This window comes from Coturnix japonica, chromosome 1 (assembly GCF_054131305.1).
Source record: "Coturnix japonica strain WE chromosome 1, WE-NBRP24, whole genome shotgun sequence".
Lineage (NCBI taxonomy): Eukaryota > Metazoa > Chordata > Aves > Galliformes > Phasianidae > Coturnix > Coturnix japonica.
The window spans coordinates 110,693,181-110,712,902 of record NC_140663.1 but is presented as its reverse complement, the minus strand read 5'-3'; the positions used below and the strand labels follow the sequence as shown (position 1 = coordinate 110,712,902).

Genomic DNA, 19,722 nt, shown 5'->3' with positions numbered 1-19,722 from the left:
TCTAAAGTACTGTTTACTGAACCAAAATACGACTCCCACCTACAAAAATCTTAATTTCTGTCAAATCTGAAGAAAGAAAGGGTAGCAAAGCCCACATAGTTTGACAGAAAAATCTTGCATTACAGAAATACAAGAGTAGAAGAGGAATTACCTTCAATATTCCTCTTTATTTAATCTCCCATTTTTCCAGGATAGGTGGCCGAATATTATAAAGCAAGGTTGCCACAGGTTAAATGGACTCTATTACCAAACATACTCATAACCATAAATAAAAAATGAGGACAATAAATTCAGAATAGGCAGCTCTGAGACAGAACTTTTTGAGTATGAAGCAAAAACCTCCTAAAAATGCGGTTTAAACCTACAATCTTAGCAGTTACCTTAATATAAAGTACTGCTGCAGATAATATATCGATGCCATTAAAAAGTTGCAATACCAACAGCAAACCTATCTTAAGTCCAAGATTCTTCACAAGCACACACACACAAAAAAAGATTACCAGAAGCCCTTTTCATAGCAAATATTAACTAAAACATTTTCAGAGTTGCTACAAACACAGAAACTTGCTTCCCAGAAAGTATTCTATTTGCTTTAAACTACAGAAAGAAAATTGAACAATATTTCACCCTCCTCAGCTACTCGCAAATCAAATCTCCATTCTTATCTGCATACAGCCAGCTGGTTTTTAAAATTCTGCTGTAATTGAGGGAAAAACAATTAAGCAATATTATTAACCATCTTACCATTGTTCCCTGGTGGTTGTAATGCATCTCCTGTCAAGCTACACCATCCAACTGGGAAAATATCACGAGAATCACATCTGCACCAATAGTCAAATGCTCCTCTCCAGCCATCAAACGTAACAAAAACTTCATCTCCTTTAACATCTCCAATGGTTGCTGGGCAAATCAAGTATGGGTTCTTTCTATCTATAGCTTCAAGTTTCATTCCAACTTTAAAGGAGTTTGTCGCAGGTTTTGGTGGTTCCTACAAAAAAACATTAGTCAGAACACCTCTATTTTTCTTCAACATTCTTATTTCTTAGTACTATCAAAAAGCTATAACAGATACTCAAAGAAACTCACCTATGTGTCATATTTGCTTTTCCCCTTCTGTATTACAAAAATCTAGATTCTGTTCCCACAAACACAGTTAGGATAATTAGCAAAATTCCCAATGACAGCAAGGCTGTGCTGAAAGTATTTACATAAGAAATAAGTTGCAGCCAATACATTATGCCTGGGCAGCAGGACAGCAAAGACACTAACATGAAATTATCACACGCTAATAAAGAAGAGAAGATTTGCAAGGAATGGGTATTTCTGAGGACTGATAAATGTCTGGTAAAAGCTTCATCTCTCAATTAGTCCATGAAAAATTCATTAGCACTGGACATTATTTATAGGCCTCTTATTAACTAAGCCTGCCTCAAACCAATTCCAAGTAGATAAAAGAGAAGCAAAAATCAAGTCAACCAAAAAATAAATAAATAAATAAATCAAGCAAAAATGTATCCTCAGTGCAGAAGTGGTGACACAAGGGAACCTGAATTACCGCCTCAACATCAGGAACCTCAGCCTCCAAAAAACAATCCTCTCAGTCATGCTGATAGGCTACCACTGGGAAGTTTGATTCTACACACCTCAGAAAACTACATGAAGTTAAACATGTAAGTAACATGGCAGGTCTGAAATGAACTCTCTGATTTATTGACATACATTTAAATGTTAACCTCAGTATCAGAAATGAAGCTATTCTCTTTGACAGCACCGTAACAAAAAAAAATGAAGATGTCATTTTAATACCACTATTGTTTAGTATATATTTTTTTGTGTTACAGTGCAGTTTTACAATAGTTAAAAACAAAAAAAAAATCAGGCAGAAGAGCTTATTCAACTGTCAACATCTTCCTCATTACATTTTAAATAATGAGTAATGCACCCAATTAAAACATTTAACAAAATGTTTCCAAGCACTATTTTGTTCCAAGGATTTCTCTTCTAGGAAAAATTTTTTTCATCTTGTGCATAATCACAATATGAGTATGACGCCTTTAAGAAATGTGAGACAAGGCATCATGTCTTCCATCCATGACACAAGAAATGTGCTAACACATTTTTCTAGACAACACAGCATACTTCAAAAGTCTCAACTCAGGAAAGGAGATACCCATCCAATGGACTAGAAGCAGACCACTTCTTGTCTAGTTTTGTACCTTGCCAATCCATTTCAAAGCAGTTTTAAATAATAGTTGCCTTCTTGTGTTGCAGACAATAGGCAATATCTTGGCATTCTCAATAAAAAATGTGACCAGAGACCAACAGCTTACTAGCAGTCCTTTTCTTCTTACCTTCTTAAAGAATGCTGCAGGTGCCATTTCAGCTCCATTTAGAGTTCTTAAGAGAAACATTGGCCAAGAGGATGCATTCATCTGGAATCCTAAGTAACACAAAAAATTACTTGTGTATAACATCCCTACATTCAGTTTGTAAAATACAATGAGAAGAAAAAGATGTCAATTTGGCTTTATTACTGCCTGACTCCCTCTACTTTGGACTTGGACAAAATAGAAGTAACCAAGAAAGCCCAGATAGGGGAGCTGCTGGTACAGAAAACCGTGCACTGCATTTCCATTTTGAGTGGTTTGCTTACAGAATCAGCCATTGTTAGTTTGTGATTTGATAGATTAATATATATATATATAGTTCAATGGAAACAATCTCTGGCTAAACAGTGTAATAAATGTAGTAACAGCTTTTCACAGAATCACCAAGGTTGGAAAAGACCAACAAGATGATCCAGTCCAACCATCCACCCATCACCAATAGTTTTCACTAAACCATGTCCCTCAACACAACGTCCAAACATTCCTTGAACACCTCCAGGGTCAATGACTTCACCACCTCCCTGGGAATAAACATTTAAGACTGACCAACACATGAGTTCTAGCACAGGAGATCCCACAGTCCCTGGCTCAGTGGAACTTCCCAAGCAAAATTAACTCAGAAATAACTCAGTTTACTTTACAGGGCTACTTCTCATTCTCAAACGACTTCTTCAGCTCCACATTTACTGAATAGAGACTCTTATTTTCAAGGCTATTTTAAATCTTTCATCAGATCACAGGAAAGAAGATGACCAATTGGTTTCTTCTCCATCAGCCATTAAAATAAATAAATATTCTTAACAAAGAACACATAACTGTGAAGAAGAAACATATAATGGCTGTAATAGATGCATATAGCACATTGAGAAACACAAACTGGAAGTTTCTACTCCAGTATCCCTCATGAAACAAATGAATAGGAAGTACGAACAAGAATCAAATTTATTTAGCTGAACTACTTGATGCAAGTAGAACAAAGGTTTGGCTGAAAATATTCTCATTTCAGATAATCTTCCTTCAGAATCAACTGCTTTCCAGTCAAAACAAACAAAGAAAAAAAAACAAACTGACAACCTTTACACTGCTTACCAAATGGATGTTTTAAAGTAAAAATAAGGTAACACAGTAGACATTTTTACTTCATCTTTTACAGTTACATGCCAGACACAGTTTTACAGGCAAATAGACATAATAGAGAGAACTGGAAATTTCTCCATAAAGCAATTACTACCAGAATGTGCCAGGAACCGATGAGCTCCCTCACAGTTGAACCATGAGGAGTCTGTTGGAAGAATGCCACTAGAAAGGTGGAATGTATTTGGCAATTCTTGATCAGTTAAATCATTAAGTAGTCTCAAATTGAATCACATGGATTATATTTTTAAATCGTTCTTCAAATTACAGCTTTAAGCAATCTTTAGCTGAATGAAAAATTATGCACTGAAACTACCTACGCAACACCTAAATTAATAAAAAGCTCATGACTGAGAAATGGTGTCATAATTTGAAGACTACCGAGCTGATTATCAGTCTTGGTTTCATACCGGAGTCTTTATGCAGTCTAAACATGTGTGATTACTGAAATACAGTATTCCTAACCAGCTAGCACAGAAAAGACACATACACAAAGAAAAAGGAATGACAGCTAAACAACAGTTTCAATTAACTGCACTTGGCCTATAGATCATTCTGGTAAAAACACAGTAAATGTTACCTTCATCATAATTTGCTGAGAACATTAAGTTCTCAAAACCATAAAAAATCACCTATGAAAAAGAGAAGACAAAACAGGGACCCTTTCCTACGCTAATCATTTTCTAAAATGCCTTATGTAACGTACATAATTAAAGCTATGCAAAGATGAGGTAGGAGGGAATATCTATTATGAGAGAAATAGAACATTAGTATCCAGAAGGTTCCCTACCACTCAGGAAAAAAAAAATATATAAAATAAAATCAGTTGCTTAAATGTCTAACAGGAGGTAATTATACACCCAATTAGCTCCCAGCTTTGCCCAGGAACAGGATGCTGTAAAGCTGCCAAGAAGGCTTTTTCAAAAATTTATCTAGGTATGCCAGAATGCTTCACTGCTGGAATTCAGCCTATCTCTAGAAAAATCTTAGACAGGAGGGAAAAATAATGGCATTTCCATTCTTTTCTGAGTAACAGCAATTGTTCTGAGAGCAGGTAAACTTGCATTCCGGGATGCAGGGAAACATCTGCTTGTTTGGGGCTGCTCTGCAAGTAGCTTGATCCAACAGGAGTAAGAAACAAAATCCAAAGAGAAGTCATCGACCTTTCAACTGATGATCTCAGAAATCTTCTCTTCTTAATGGCTCAACTGTCTTCATCACACGGAATCCAGAGCTGTTTAATTCATCTCGCCAGTTCAGAAACACATTTTTTTAAAGGCACTGTGCTACTGAACAAAAGCTATACATCGCACATGAAAGAACAGAAACACCACATTCATTCTAGAAGGTTCTACCAAGAACTTCAGAGAGGCTGAACAGTCATTTCTCCAATACAAAATAAAAACAAATCAGAATCTTTTCCCTTCGGTGTCAAGAAGTTCAAATGCTTTCATTCAAAACCTCCATGTTCACAAGAAAAAAAAAGATTAAAAAAAAAAAGCCATTTTGAGCTGAGACTGTATCTATCTCAAATAATATTTTTTGTGGACTGGTGCCCTAGCTGCCTATCTTACCTTTATCTAAAGCAGCATAACAGCACAAAAATATCTACCCTTACAATCTACATGAAGCAACTTACTGGCTAAGTGAACTCCTGCTGTATCAGTCTGCCTGTCTGCAAGCTAATCAAGTTTTGCACTGCAATGAAATTATACTTTTCACTTTATCTTTCCAACAGAAGATCTGGAATCTGTTAATAGATATGGTAGAAGAGTTTCCTCAGGTCAGCAAGAGAAAGCACAGCAACCTTCCCAATACCAATGATTCTATAATTCTATCAGAGGAAGATGGAAAAATTTCTTCTCAGAAAGAGTGGTGATGCAGTGGCACAGGCTGCCCAGGGAGGTGGTGGAGTCACCATCCCTGGAGATGTTCAAAGGGGTAGATGACACACCGAGTGACATGGTTTGATGGTATGGTGGTGATGGATCGATGACAGGACTTTCCAACCTTAGGGGCCTTTTTAACCTTAATGAATCTGTGCTCTTCACTACACCTCTGCCTTGTCACATGTCACAGTTAGAAGACACCAAAGCAAGAAGTAAGTTTATAACCCTAAGAGTGGAAAACAGCAGTGATCATCTCTTGGCTACAGTACACTCCTTTTGTTAAGAACATTATTTTTTGCATTTTATAAATGCAGATAACAGAATAAAAGAATTGGAGGTGTTGCTGTTGTAGGGCTGTTTGTGTCTGGTGATTTTTTGTTGTTTTGGGCTTTTTTGTGTGTGGAATTAAGATGAAAGTTTGTCATTATTTTTCTTGCTTTTGAAAAGCTGAACTATTTTCAAACTAATAAGAAATATCATTTTCTTTAAAGATTTCTGTACCCAGAAGCGGAAGCCCTACCAAACAGTACAACAATGTAGATCTAAATAGACAGATTAATCACAGAAGAGAAAAATGATGCCACGGTTATATTACTCACAGTTGTTGGTCAAAGTTAATTTTGAGTATTCATTGTATAGCAAGGAATTCCTTGTACACCCCCCTGTTTAATAAACTTTCTCAGTTAATTTTCACTAAGCTCAAGCACTATTTCTCAGTTTTGGGAGACGTATTGTTGTGGCTCATTCCGCTCATGGAAGGCAAAAAAATAAATCTGCAGACTATTTCTCAGCATAGGATAGCTGCAGTCTTGCTCATGAGCATTTTTCGTGCTCACAAACCAGACACAACAAATTGGTCAAACATCCCCCCCTCGTGTCAGCTTGAGGAAATGAAAAACACATGCAGTTTGCTACAGCTCTGGAGAGGCTCTTTCCTGATGAAATCTTGTCGTTACCTCTCTCAGATCACAGTTCATTCAGTGCCCAGGAAAATTATGTGCTCAACTTAAGTTGTCCTGAACTGTATGCAGTTTATGCAGTCCAGCTAAGTACTTCACACTTGGCTTAACAGCAAGTGTCTTCTACTGGGCCACTCTGCTTTACTGAAGAGTCAAAAAAGGTGATCAGCCTTACCCAAAACTTAGTCCTTATTAAGTTCTACTAAAAGGGCCATGGACAACAAAAAGCAATAAAATATTGCCTCCATATGTACTCATAAGGTAGGGTGTGTATATATATCAGTGAAGTTTCAGAATGGGTACGTGACAGCATGTCACCATTACAAAAGCCGACAGACACTACTATTTAATACTAAGGAACTTCACTAAATAACTAAAGCAAAAAAGCAATTATTCTGCTCATTCTTATTTCAAAAGAAACTCCTCATAAAAAAAAAGAAGGAAAAAGTCACAATTCACTTACCCCAAACTAGTTCACTTACCTCTGTGTAAGTATCACTGAATTTACTATGACAAAAAGGTAGAATTGACTATACAATATCTCTGCTCCATAGACATTAGTTCAGAAGCTTTGTCTCTTACCAAGAGGAGGCTGCAGCATGCCCCCCTTCTTCTCACAGGTCCCGATGGGCTGTATGTCTGAGGAGTCCACGAGCCTCCAAAAATCATTTTTGTTGTCACTTCCATCGAGTCTCAACCTCAGCCTGGCACCGGTGATTCCAATTATTGTAGCTATGCAAACAGAGGTAACGTTGCGAGGATCGTGGGCTTCCAGTTTCATACCAACTTTGAAGTCGTTTGTAGGTGGAATTCTGGACTACAGTAAGAGATAAAAGACTTTTTGTTATTGTTGTTTGCATTGCTAAATTTCCAGCCAGTTCAATATACAGCTTTCATTCATTCAAATGTTTCATAGAAGTAGGTAAATATAAAGAAGACTTTGAACTTTCAGCATTCAGGAGTAAATCAGGAAAGGAGATTGGATAACCTCCCAGCAGCATAATTTCAAGTACTTGATTGCTTCTGCTGCATAAATACAACTGATTTTTTAAAACATGGGCACAGACAGGATGGGTAAGACAGGAATATTGCAAAAACATGAATGCAAAGATGGGGCAAGAATGAATAATACTTGAAGTGAATGGGAAACAAAAACAAGAGTATCAGGAATCATGACAGCTTTTATTGTTTTTTTTTTTTTTTTTTTAAGAGAACAAAAATATTAATTAGTTTTTAATTCGTAAGAAATACAGTAATACTTTGCAAATGAAAACAAAATTTGGACCCTATTGCACTAGGCACTACGAAAGTTTCAGGCAAGAAAGCGTTTGTGTGCCTGAAAAAAGCTTACAATAAAAAGAAAGAAAACAGAAGAAGGAATTACTGTTAAATGTATTTTACAGAAAGGAAACAGTTCTACAGTCACGTAAAACTGTGCAAAGATAGGAACTGCAGCTTGAGCTCATTCACAGGGAACTGAATACATTCATACACACACGCACACAATTAAATGCCAATTTAATTAGCAGGCATCAGATTTTTTGAAAAAGATGCCAGCACAAGGGAGAGATGATGGATGCAATTTGGTGTTTCAGCTGAATTTTTTTGTTATAAATTATAAGTTAGAAAAGGAGAATATTCTTTAGTGAGATATTACTAGGAAAACAGAAGAGCTCACACAATAGCACTGGTAGAGATGAACCAGATCACAGCCCTGTTACTTGCCTAATGGAACCCTGTAGGCAATAGCAACATCTTACAATGATCACAATTTCATATCAAGACTAACTGGTATTGCATGACTCACCTTGGCTCTAGCAAGATTTTAGAACAATCTTTCTACTTCCCTTAAGACTTCTTCTTACTTTTTGCCTGAATTTATTTGTGGAAACTTCTACCAATATCAATTTTCCAGTTCTCTCTGCATCTTCGAAAATATGAAAAAAATCTGCAGTGTGTTTCCATGTGGCAACCTCATCCCTTCTGATCAATCTTTCCTCAAGTTAAACAAGCCAAGCATTGAGGTTTCTCATAGGAGAGGATGACTGTTCTCCTGGAAGCCTGCCTCTGTACGTCATCTAGGTCAAAGCTGCTCCCTAATGCAGATGCCAAAAACGATACAGGCAGCCTTCCACTTGCCATTTTACCCCTGTAGCTAACATAACCTGAATCCTAACACAGGAGGCAGGCAGAGGGCTCACAAACATGGGCATTCACATTCACAACATGAATGCCTAAACAGGTATTAGTGATATTTTGTCTCCACAGCACTTAATTTCTAAAAACATATCTTGCTCTGTCTTTTCTATGGAGTACAGGTGCAATGTTCCAAGCAGACCCCAGATCAGGAGCCCTGTAGGCACCAGAGCCCAGAAAACAAAGAGACAGGCAATACTCAGTGAGCACTGAGGGCAACATCTGCCAACGCTGGATTTAGACAACAGGCTGCCTGAAAGGGGAGACTGAGCATATTAAATGTAAAGGGCAATTCAATTTCCGGACATTGCTTGTAAAGCTGTTATTTTCTGCAACCATGAAAGACAATTGAAATAGAAAAAAAATGGAGTTTGTTTATTTCTTTGTAGGAAAGGTAAGCCTGTTAAAATAGCAACAACACAATGCACAGCTCTAAAAAAGGTAACTCCTTCATACCAGTTCCTATAGCATAGCAAAATAACAAAACCAGCTATTTAAGAGCCTTGTTTGAAGCTCTGTTCTAACCCAAAGGGTTTTACATTTTCAACCGCTTGGAAAAAAAAAATGTTTAAGGGTGAGAAAAGGGATGTAGAATGCTTCAAAAATTTAGGGAGTAATTAGAAACAACTGAGAGCTACAAAGAAAATACATTCTAAATTAAGATAAATACTTTAATCAATTCTTATTAGCAGTCTATGCCTGTATCTTAATTTACAGTAGAGACTTTAATCTATTGCTCCCCAGGTCATTTTTAATTACTACAAAATGTAAACTTTGTAATATTCCCACAAGTCACAATTTCTGGATATAATTGTCAAATAAAGCCTCTCTCTACTTGTTTTCTGGCTGGCCACAGCAGTGTCTTTCTTCCATTGCACAGAGTGATAACAACACGTACAGTTCATGTGCAACCCAACAGAAGTCAAATTAGTCCTACATGAAGCTCAAGCACTTTAGTTTCTAAAACCTTCAAACATTAATTAGCGAGAAGAGATGGTTCTGCAATAATTAACACTGCATGTCACTTTCTACTTAAAGGTCAAATCCTAGAAGAAATGTAGTTTGAATATGCAAACTGTTTTGAAATTTGCTATGCACAGACATGAAGGCTCTTCCTTCCAACCCACGCACTCCTAAAGTAATCCAAGTCACTCAGATTTATCTATCTTAGTCAGCCCATGTTATTTAATCACCTTTGAGATGCTATTCTGTTGTACGGTGAGGGCCTCCCAAGCATCATTCACAAAGAAGTCAACATACAAAAGACACAAGGAAAGGCTTCTGAGCAGCTTTCTGCTGTAGCTACATATCTCAAGAGTGTATGCTCTGGTCATCATGGTCTGTAAGGTATGAATATGGCACTACCTTAGTATGACCAAGAAATATACCACTGCCCTGTTCCTACCCAAGCAAGGCTTGGGGTCTCTGCCTTGGGCTTGTATCTACTACAAAAAAAAAACACACACTGTTGAATTAAATTCTGAAAATGATACATTATAGGTGATTGACCCATTCAAAAAGAGCTACGGACTTTGCTATTCTTAGCCCTCCCTCACTGAAAGCAGCACAAGAGGAGTATTTTGTCCTTTATCCTCATCTCCTAAAGTGAAAGCTGAGATTCAAGATGTAATAGGAGGAAATGCTACCATCTGCTTTCATCTTTCTCTGTTCTCCATTCCTGCAAATTACATACAGAGTGATGGTTCCTCTCCTCATATTATTAGTCCAGGACTTCAGATTATTCCTTTGTTGCTTTTTGCTTGGTCCTTGGTGGAAGCCACTATCACAGTACTATCAGACTGCCAACAAGCCCTAGAAGATATCTTCTTGGACACAACCAACCTACTTCTCGCATATATTACAGTTCTATCAACTTGAACTACCCAATTCCTTCAGCACCTATCTACCCAATACATGGAAGGTGTACCTACTGAAACTCATCCTACATAATTTTTGGCAGCTAAGTCAGACACTCCAACTTGGGAACATACTGGACTCCAGCTGCTCCTACAGAGAGAAAAACGCCTTCAGATGTTGATTCATTCTCCAAAGAGCTGAATAAATGAACATCATTAGCTCAAACAAGATGGTAGATTTAAATTGCATCTGTAAATACACATAAAACCATCAGGTAGGGAGAAATCAAACTTGTAGAGCACGGTGTAAAGCAGCACACTTAATACCCTCTGTACAAACTCCTTAATATCTCTTAATGAATGACAAACACTACTGAATTCTATTAACTTGAGATTGTAGTTAACGTATGCAAACTCTTCAGTGAACTCAATCTTTTTAGCTCCTATCTTTGAAATGCTTACCTTTACTCACTCTTCATCATTGATCTAGTATATATATCACTTACACTAAGTTAAGGGATATATAGTTTTCCTCATTATAGATCCAATATTTCCTTTATATTCTATCACAGAAATATTTCAGTTGGAGAAACCTTAAAGATCACCTAGTTTCAGCTCCCCTGCCAAGGACAGGAATAACTGCCATTAAAATAGGTTGCCCAAAGCCCCATCCAGCCTGGCCCTGAACACTTACAGCAATGGGGCATCCACACCTCCTCTGGGCAGCCTGTTCCAGTGTCTCACCACCCACATAAGAAAGAATTTCCTTCTTATATTCAGTTTAAATCTACTCTCTTTTAGTTGAAAACCGTCATCTCTTCTGCCACTACAAGTCTTGGTAAAAAGTCTTTCCTCTAAATTTTTAATGTATTCTTTAAAATTTAGTATCTATTGTGACTACCTATTATTGAAACCACTGTGCTACTAGAAAACCACAGTATAGTCAGCATCACTGAAATCTGGTGGGTGTGGTCATCAATGACTACAAGCTGCTCAGGATCTTTTTCTGGTTGACCTACCTGTAGGAGACATTTTGTTATTTTTTGCACTCCTTTCCAGTCCAGCTGGGACTAGATGGGTTCAAGCACTGGACTCTGGAGAACCTCAAAAGGTTCAATAAATCTAAGTGCAAAGTCTTTCACCTGTGTCACAGCAGCACTGACCCACTATCAGTAGAAGCTGGGAGACAAAAGGATGGAGCATAGCTCTGCACAGGAGAGATGTGGACCTGTTCGAGTGTGTCCAGAGAGACATAGAGAGCTGGGGCTGTTCAGTCTGGAGAAGAGAAGGCTCAGAGGTGATGTGATGGCAGCCTTTCTAAAGGGGTGTACAAGAAAGAAGGGGACAGACTCTTTAGCAGGGTCTGCTGTGACAGAACACAGGGAAGTGGTTTCAAGTCAAAATACGGAAATTTAGATTGGATATAAAGAAGTTTTATTTTTATGATAAGGGTACTGAAGCACCGGTACAGGCTGCCCAAGAAGCGGGTAGATGCCCTGTCCCTGGGGACATTCAAGGTCAGGCTGGATGAGGCTCTGAGCATACTGATGTAGCTATAGGTGTCCCTGATCACTGCAGGGGATTTGGACCAGATGACCTTTAAGGGACCTTTCCGACACAAACCATTCTACAATTACACCTTGGTAAAAATCAACTGGATCTGAAAGAGTTAAAATGTGACATATTTCACAGAATCATTGAGAGGGAGGTGAGATGCTGGCTCAGGTTGCCCAGAGAGGCTGTGGGTGCCCCATCCCTGGACATGTTCAAGGTCAAGCTGGATGGGGGCCTGGGCAGCCTGATCTAGTACATGATCTAGTGATTAGCAACTCTGCCTTTGGCAGGGTGGTTGTAACTTGATGATCCATGGGGTCCCTTCCAACCCAAGCCATTCTATGATTATATCATTTCAGTATTTGGGAGATTCAGAAAATAAGTGGCCAATAACTTTTCCAGCATGTACAAAAACATATATACATACATTTTGTACATCTAATAGATAGCCAGAATTGAAAAGACTTTTCCAGTTACAGGATTGTGGAAGTCTCCTTTCACTATCAGTCAAATTTAAATTCTTACAGTAATCCTTTAATATTACTGGGAAAACAAACAAACAAAAAAAAAAAAACAGTAATTATTTTTGAGGTCCAATGAGACTGTTCTATCCTGTTCTCTTTTAAAGAGAGTCCAAAGCTACAGCTTTAATGAAACCCTCAAAATCTGGTTTGAGACAGAAACCAACAATGGAAAATGTCAGTTGCTGGTATCTACCAAAAGTGTAAGATACTGATAAACAGGGATCAAAAGAAGTCAAGGTCTGCAAACAGTCCAAATGTAAAAGTTGCCATATCATCACCCCATAACATGTAAATATACACACACACACTTGCAAAATAGTATTTGGCATACCTGTTTGAAACAGTGTAGAGGGGCAGCTATTGATTCAGTCTCTTTCAGATAATCATCCCAACTAAACTGTTCTGGAAGACATAAGACAAAAAAAAAAAGGGCTATATGGACAGTTTTGAAAGGGAACATAAATTGAGAGGTAAGCTGGGGAAAGAGACAGTAAAGAACCCACCCAAATATCTGAAGAATATTTTTGTTTCCCCAAGAACAGCATTACAATAAAATGGAAACTTCAAAAAATACAAAGCCTTTGAAGTAGCTTTAAGAGTCAACAGGGGAATCACACAACAGGAAAATACTTGTACCCACAAGTTCTTCTATTTGTGCTCCACATATAGAGAAACAAGTCAGGATATCTAGACTCAATTATTTGCACAAGAATGCTCTCCCAGACATCCCCATAAAAATCACTTCTATGCTTCTGCATCTTAGTTTCCCATCGCTCAAGCAGTGGGAGGAACAGCAGCACTGGTAATGGTAACTTCAAAGGACTAATTTAATAATATACAGGAAAAAGCACAGACACTTAGCATCTACTGAAATGTACCTTGAGAACCACTATCCCCAGTCCACTATAAATCAAAAGAATTAGCATAACATTCCAACAGCATCTTTGTTTCTTTTCATGAGAAGTCTGATAAAGGTTTCTCTTTGTAAAGTAAATACTACAAGATAAAACTACCATAGCACAGCTGATGTTTTTGTCTGTAAATCATCTAGACGAGCTCCTTTGCTTATTATTCTCTTTGGGCAGCTGGCATCTATCTAATGTTCCTGTAAAGAACATCAGTTAACCCCAAAAGAGTGCAACGATGCCACCCAGTGGTTGAATCAGCGATAACTTCACAGAGCAAAATCTTCACAAAGGTGAAAAAAACACCACTGGGCAGAATCAAACACATTTCTGTAATCTCAAGAAACAAAGCAACATACAGAAAATGACAGCATTTTCAGTCACTTGCACACTGCTTCTCTGATGGATATTTATTGGTTTGAACTCAGAGCTTGCCTGCATTAGCACAGCATCTCATTGAGGACTACAGTGCCTCAAAAAGAAGAGAACCACACCTGGCCTGCTAAGACCCTCATTCTTTAGCACAGTAGCCTCAAAAGGGTACAAGGGATTGCTTCCCGACTCCCCAGAGGGCATGCAGCTGTTAACTAAGTAACAAGTCAGAACAATTTCAAAAGTTGATAATTTGGTGAACTGGACTGCAGTCAGGCTGGTAACAGCGATGTTTTCACAGGGCACCTTGGAAGCCTGTCTGTTTAGCAATAAAAACTTTATTTATTCATCTGTACACTTACACTGATTTTGTATTACTCACAAAAGGTATTAACTTTAAAAATCCATTAAGGTACTTCAGTTTCAGGAGGGCATGCTCTGGAAATGGCCCTTCACAGTTTTCCCAAGAAACCTGCCTCCAGATCCACTGTTCCTTTCTTTGAAATGCCATGGAGGAAACAAATGCCAAAAATAACAACTAACTGCTTTCTAAGTTTCAACTTTAAAAAAAAAAACCAAAAAAAACAGTCTTTGAATCTAAAAATAAAACTGCCGCTACCAACTGACTTGTGATTAAAAAATGATTTTTCAAAGTAACCTTTAATGTACTCGGTCCAATAAAATTAACCCAGAGGCTAATTTCACACAGAGGGTGGTGACGCACTGGAACATGTTGCCCAAGGAAGCTGTGGATGCCTCATCCCTGGAGGCATTCAAGGCCAGGCTGGATGTGGCTCTGGGCAGCCTGGTCTGGTGGTTGGCAACCCTGCACATAGCAGGGGGGTTGAAACTACATGATCATTGTGGTCCTTTTCAACCCAGGCCATTCTATGATTCTGTGAACCCTACCAATGGTTATGGTAAGGACCAAGTAATATAGACAGTTCAGAGACAGCACATTCCAAGAGCAGGAACCTCATTTACATCCTCTGGAGATATAATACCTCCATACCTGCATTTCCCAAAATGATCTCAGTTGTTATAACAGGACTTTAAATTTGGTGGGATGTCCAGAAAGTTCAGAGGAAAACAAACAGGTTTGCTTTTCAGGGAGTATTTACACAAGGTAACAGAACAGCCAGCTGCACAGAAAGCCAAAAGGAAAACAATATTGCTTCGCTCCTTACTTTAAATCTGGGGCATTAAAAATTCTTTCCTCAAGCATAAATGACCTAGAGTTTACATTAGGACTACTCCATCTGTGAATATATGTTACAGTAAAGCAAGCATCTCAGATATGGAGCTAATTATCATTTAATTGCTGCAGTCATAGAAAAGAAATGAAAGAATGTCACAGCATGTAAGATGCTCACCTAGGAAGGCAGTAACATGGAAAAAAAAAAATCTCTACCCAAAAATCTCTACCAAAAAAGTAAAGAAACAATTGTTTTCTACATATTTCTAATTCTAAAGCCCCTGAAAGCATACAACTTCTGAGAAATTGAAGAGAAAATCAATTCATACTGAATGATTTAACATGCATTCTCCTTCCCACTCAACCTGCAGGCTGAATTAATCAGCTTCTGAAGAACTATTATGCAACACACAACTCTTGCAACCCACCAGCAAAGTGAAAATGAGAGAAGAAAAACGAATATTCATGCTGAAGAACAAATCAGCATATACTGGGAACGAGGAAAAGAAAACAAAACAGAACAAAAAGAAACCAAACCAAACCTGAAGGCAATCAGGACATTTTGCAAAAAAATTAGGTAGTTTGTAGCCAGCATGGGAGTGGGATTCTAAACAGTAATCCAAGACCATCAGCATGCTCAAACAGATTCGTTATTTAAACAAGAATAAAAAACAAGGAAATCAGTTTGTGCCACGGTTGCCTGTAATAGCACAGGTTTACAGTTACCATTGAGGGTTAACAGTGCTTGTTGTCTTGCTATTTTTTCAGTTCTATATCAATACCCCTAGCACCTTTGGAGAGGCATTACCCATTACAAAGTAACTTAAGCTAATAGAAGGGACCACAGGACACCCCCAGGTTGGCTGCTCAGAGCAGATCCCATCATAGAAAGCCCGGTTGGAAGTTTTCTGAGTTCTGAGTATCTCTGGGTAACCTCTCTGGGCTCCTCCTCTTGGGTATAATCACCCTTCATGTGAAGATTTTCTCCTCACATGAAGCAGGAATGTCTCACGTTCCCATGAGTGAAGACAAGACAACCTTCCATTATGTCTCAGAAATGCGTTCAGATAGGTTTTCTTCACAGTCACCCATCAGGCAGATGAAGACAGCAAGGTGATCTCCTTTAAGCCACCTCTTCTTCCAGATGAACAAATAATCTTTCCAGTATTCTTATCAGTCTTCTGTTTACATCTTGTGCTTCAGCATTTGCATGCTGTTGGTGGCATCGAGCACGTCAACATCTTCTTCACACTGGGGAGCTCAAAACTGAACAGGGCACTCCAGACACAGTCTCACAAACACCCAAAAGGAGCCAACTTCTCTCAGCCTGCAGCCCTCGTCTTTGCTACCACCACCACGCATGCAGTTCATATTTGCCACCACAAGAGCACGCTGCTGGCTCACGTTCTACCTGAAGGCCGGCAGCACCCCCGGTGGCATCCTATCCGGTCGGATGAACGTGTGTGAATGCCCACAGGATAAAAACTATCATCTAACCTACAGATAATCAGAGTTATTAAGCAAGACACTCCTCTGTAGGTGTTTGAAAAAAGTTCAGTCCATATTTCATGAGCAAATTCACTGCTCAGATGAAAAACATAGTCTCAAGAGGAAGAACATAGACAACAGAACAGAAGTCTCGCCTGCTATTCCTATTCCTCACTATTCCTACCCAAAGTTTTTTCAACATACAGCTCTCTAGTGCAGAAGAAGACAAGGAAGTTTTATAGTGACTCAGAAATACAGTTATCTTAGTCACATAAGAACAGCACTGGTGTGGGCTGTCACATGGGGCTCCATCTGTCACGTCAGACAACAGTTTTTAAAACACAGACATGTCATCCAAGTCCTCCTGCATAAGCTCCTCTTACACAATTGGAGAGGGGAAAAGAGACACTTTAGGACAGGCCAGGAGGGGCATTTGTAAGAGAGAACTACCACTGATACCCTTCCAAGAAATGGAAGAAAGAAGTCTGACAAATGTAACTGCAGAAAGCAGCATTATGACTTGCAGAACCATCTTTATGCAAAAACTCATCAGCTCAACTACCCAATTATCTTGTTAGGTTCTCACTATATTCAAAGATAAAGTCATTGACCTAGTCAATAACACAACTCCTCAGGTGGCACAAAGGAGAATCTGTGAACCAGACCATCCACTAGGAGTCAGGGGGTATGGGAATGTAAGAGTGAGAGTTTAAGTAACCCAGTGATATTTTACTACGAACAAAGGACTCCTAAAGAAATATTCTACTTCAGTCAACAGTACTGACGACATTCCTCACTGCCTCAAACTCAACCAATGCAAATGCACAAAGAACATACAAGGATGCTGCTTCTCTCCTACTGCACTTCACAAAAGTGAAATTGCCAACAGTCCCATATATTTCCCACCAGCCCGACGTATATGTCACCCTACGGCACCTACTGAGGATAACAGAGGTTGTATAAGTTTACAAGAAGTTGGCTTGTTTTTGACAAATGTGTAGTTTTCTTCAGTTTATTATCAATCAACTATTGATTTGAAAACAGCATTTAAAGCAAAACTAGAAACTAAGGTAATTTAATCTACTCAGTAATATTAAGAATTCAAACTATTAAACTGAAACACATGAATGAAAGAGAAGGTAACTGAGGCAAAAGAGGCATTCAACAGGGAAATATGCTACTAGAAGAACAAAAAAATCAGTAAATGATCTTAAAAACAGTGTTTATATTTACATAGTTTTTGATTACATATATCATGAGTACTTGTCTGAGCTAATAAAACTGTCAGATTCAAGCCAAGCAGTTTCAACAGTTATTTGCTACATCAAAAAGTACTTTGCTAACAGTTAGAAAAAGCAATTTCATGTTTTTAACTACACATCAGTTACAGCCAAAGAGATTGAAAGAAAAAAAACATCTCAAGAGTCAGACATTCCAAACATATACTTTTCCTTTTAGGGTACCTTAACTAATAACCTGACAGCTGCAATACCTACCACTCTTTAAAGACGGGTTGTTTGCCTGCTGATTCTTTCCATCTTTCTCTTTTTTAATTTCCTTTGAATCTAAAAGACAAGATTCCATTGCATTATAAATGTAATATTCCCATTATAATAACATCTGGCATAACACAGAATGCTTTCAAACAAAACAGAATCTGTCATTCCGAAGACTTTGTTTTATCTATTTCAATGGATAATAAAAAGGTATTTGTAATACAAATCTAGTGATTGTATTATCTTTCTTTCAAAATATACTGAAAAGTACAGCATAAAAAAAAGAGCATGTAGATATAGGAGGAATAGAATGAGAATAGTTTTCTTTCATCGGCCCCAAATCCTCCACCATACTTCAGTGAGGACACAAGTTAGACACTGGGCCCTATGTGGGACAGGATGTGGTCAGGTCACGGCACAGTCCATGGACTCCCAAGGAGGGCCTGGTAGTCAGGGCTTGTCCTACCACCCCAGCCCAGAGCAGATAGCTAGTGGCACCAGGGCAGTCCCGGCAATGGGAACATCCCTGCCGACAGGTTCAGGCTCAAATAGGCCATGGGTCCAGCAGAAGGCCACTGACCATGGCATGGTAGGGCTGCAGGGGGCTAGAGCCTGATGTTGTGGCCTTGCTGGGGTAGGGGCTGGCAGTATCAGAATGGTGTCGGTGTGTGCTGGCGGGGAAGAGTACATAGGTGAGGTTGGTCAGGGTCACTGAAGTGCATTAGTACACTCAGGGGTGAGACACTTCACAAGTATAAGACAGATATCTCTTTGGCACTTGACAGGTGCCCAAACAAAAATCCTTACAAGGAGGCAACTTCAGCTGGAATTGCTGCAGTACCTGTGCATAGTGCCCACAGAGCTCTAACCCAGGTCCCTGTTCAGCAGTGGACACCCTGTGTCCTGACAGCTATCAGTGGGAACCCAAGAAGGGACTCGCACCACTCACAACAAGACATCATCGTCTTCTTCCTACAGTTCAAAATTCAGTCTCTTTGGGACTGAACAGAATCCAGCCAGTTTTCTGCTGGGTGGTGGTAATCACTAGAAAAGCCTTTCGCCGTGTTTTACAAGTTCAGTTACTCAGGCTTTCAAAAAATAAAAATAAAAGAATCGTGGGACTGTCAGAGACATCGGGCTGATATCTTACAGAAGAGAAAGCTTCCCAATCCACTTATTTCCAAAGAGGAAATCCAATGGAGTCCCACATGAGAGTACTAAAGAACAGAACTAATAACTGCTTTCTGCAGAGACCAAAACTTGAAAGGACGGTCATGAAAGAACATCTCCCCTACAGTGCCAGATTTCAAACAAGATGACAGCCTTTCATGAAAGGAGAAATCAACAACAGGTGAAAGAATGTGAAAAACCTCAGCCTGGGCACCAGATGAGTTTTCACTGACAGCGACCACACAAATTATTTATTTCCTGTATCAGCTTGAGTTACTGCCTATCTCACAAACAGGAACATTGAAATGGAACACTGTCAGTGACAAATAATTCTTAAAATTAGCCATTAAAGAAACTATAAGAACAAAATTAAGATGTTAACAAAAATAAATGGATTCCTTACATATCTCTTCAACCCAAGCTGGAAACATCTTAATTTATAATGAATTCAAAGTACCATTGCTATCACTTCGTACTGATGGACAGAAAGCTGTTCTTTAAAGTGCTCAAGCAAAACATACTCAGTTCACGCAGAAACACCCAAAAATAAGTCTGTTTTTCAAGGTTTCTCTTTCTTTTATGCATCCCAGCTTTTAA

At 38.7% G+C, this 19,722-nt stretch overlaps 1 protein-coding gene across 23 annotated transcripts in view; it reads right to left on the bottom strand.

Moving 5' to 3' along the window:
• The window catches only part of SCML2 (Scm polycomb group protein like 2), a 65,806-nt gene that overhangs the window by 32,639 nt on the left and 13,445 nt on the right, over positions 1–19,722 (bottom strand). For 15 of the 23 annotated variants that reach the window (XM_085531170.1, XM_085531126.1, XM_085531185.1 and 12 more), the window contains 5 exons: positions 17,956–18,024; positions 12,831–12,901; positions 6,952–7,186; positions 2,352–2,440; positions 745–988 (listed from right to left, as the gene is read on the bottom strand). In XM_085531170.1, the coding sequence (XP_085387296.1) occupies positions 745–988; positions 2,352–2,440; positions 6,952–7,186; positions 12,831–12,901; positions 17,956–18,024 (708 nt within the window). The remainder of the gene's footprint in view (positions 1–744; positions 989–2,351; positions 2,441–6,951; positions 7,187–12,830; positions 12,902–17,955; positions 18,025–19,722) is intronic. The other 8 variants (XM_085531202.1, XM_085531198.1, XM_085531253.1 and 5 more) reach the window with 2 other exon arrangements.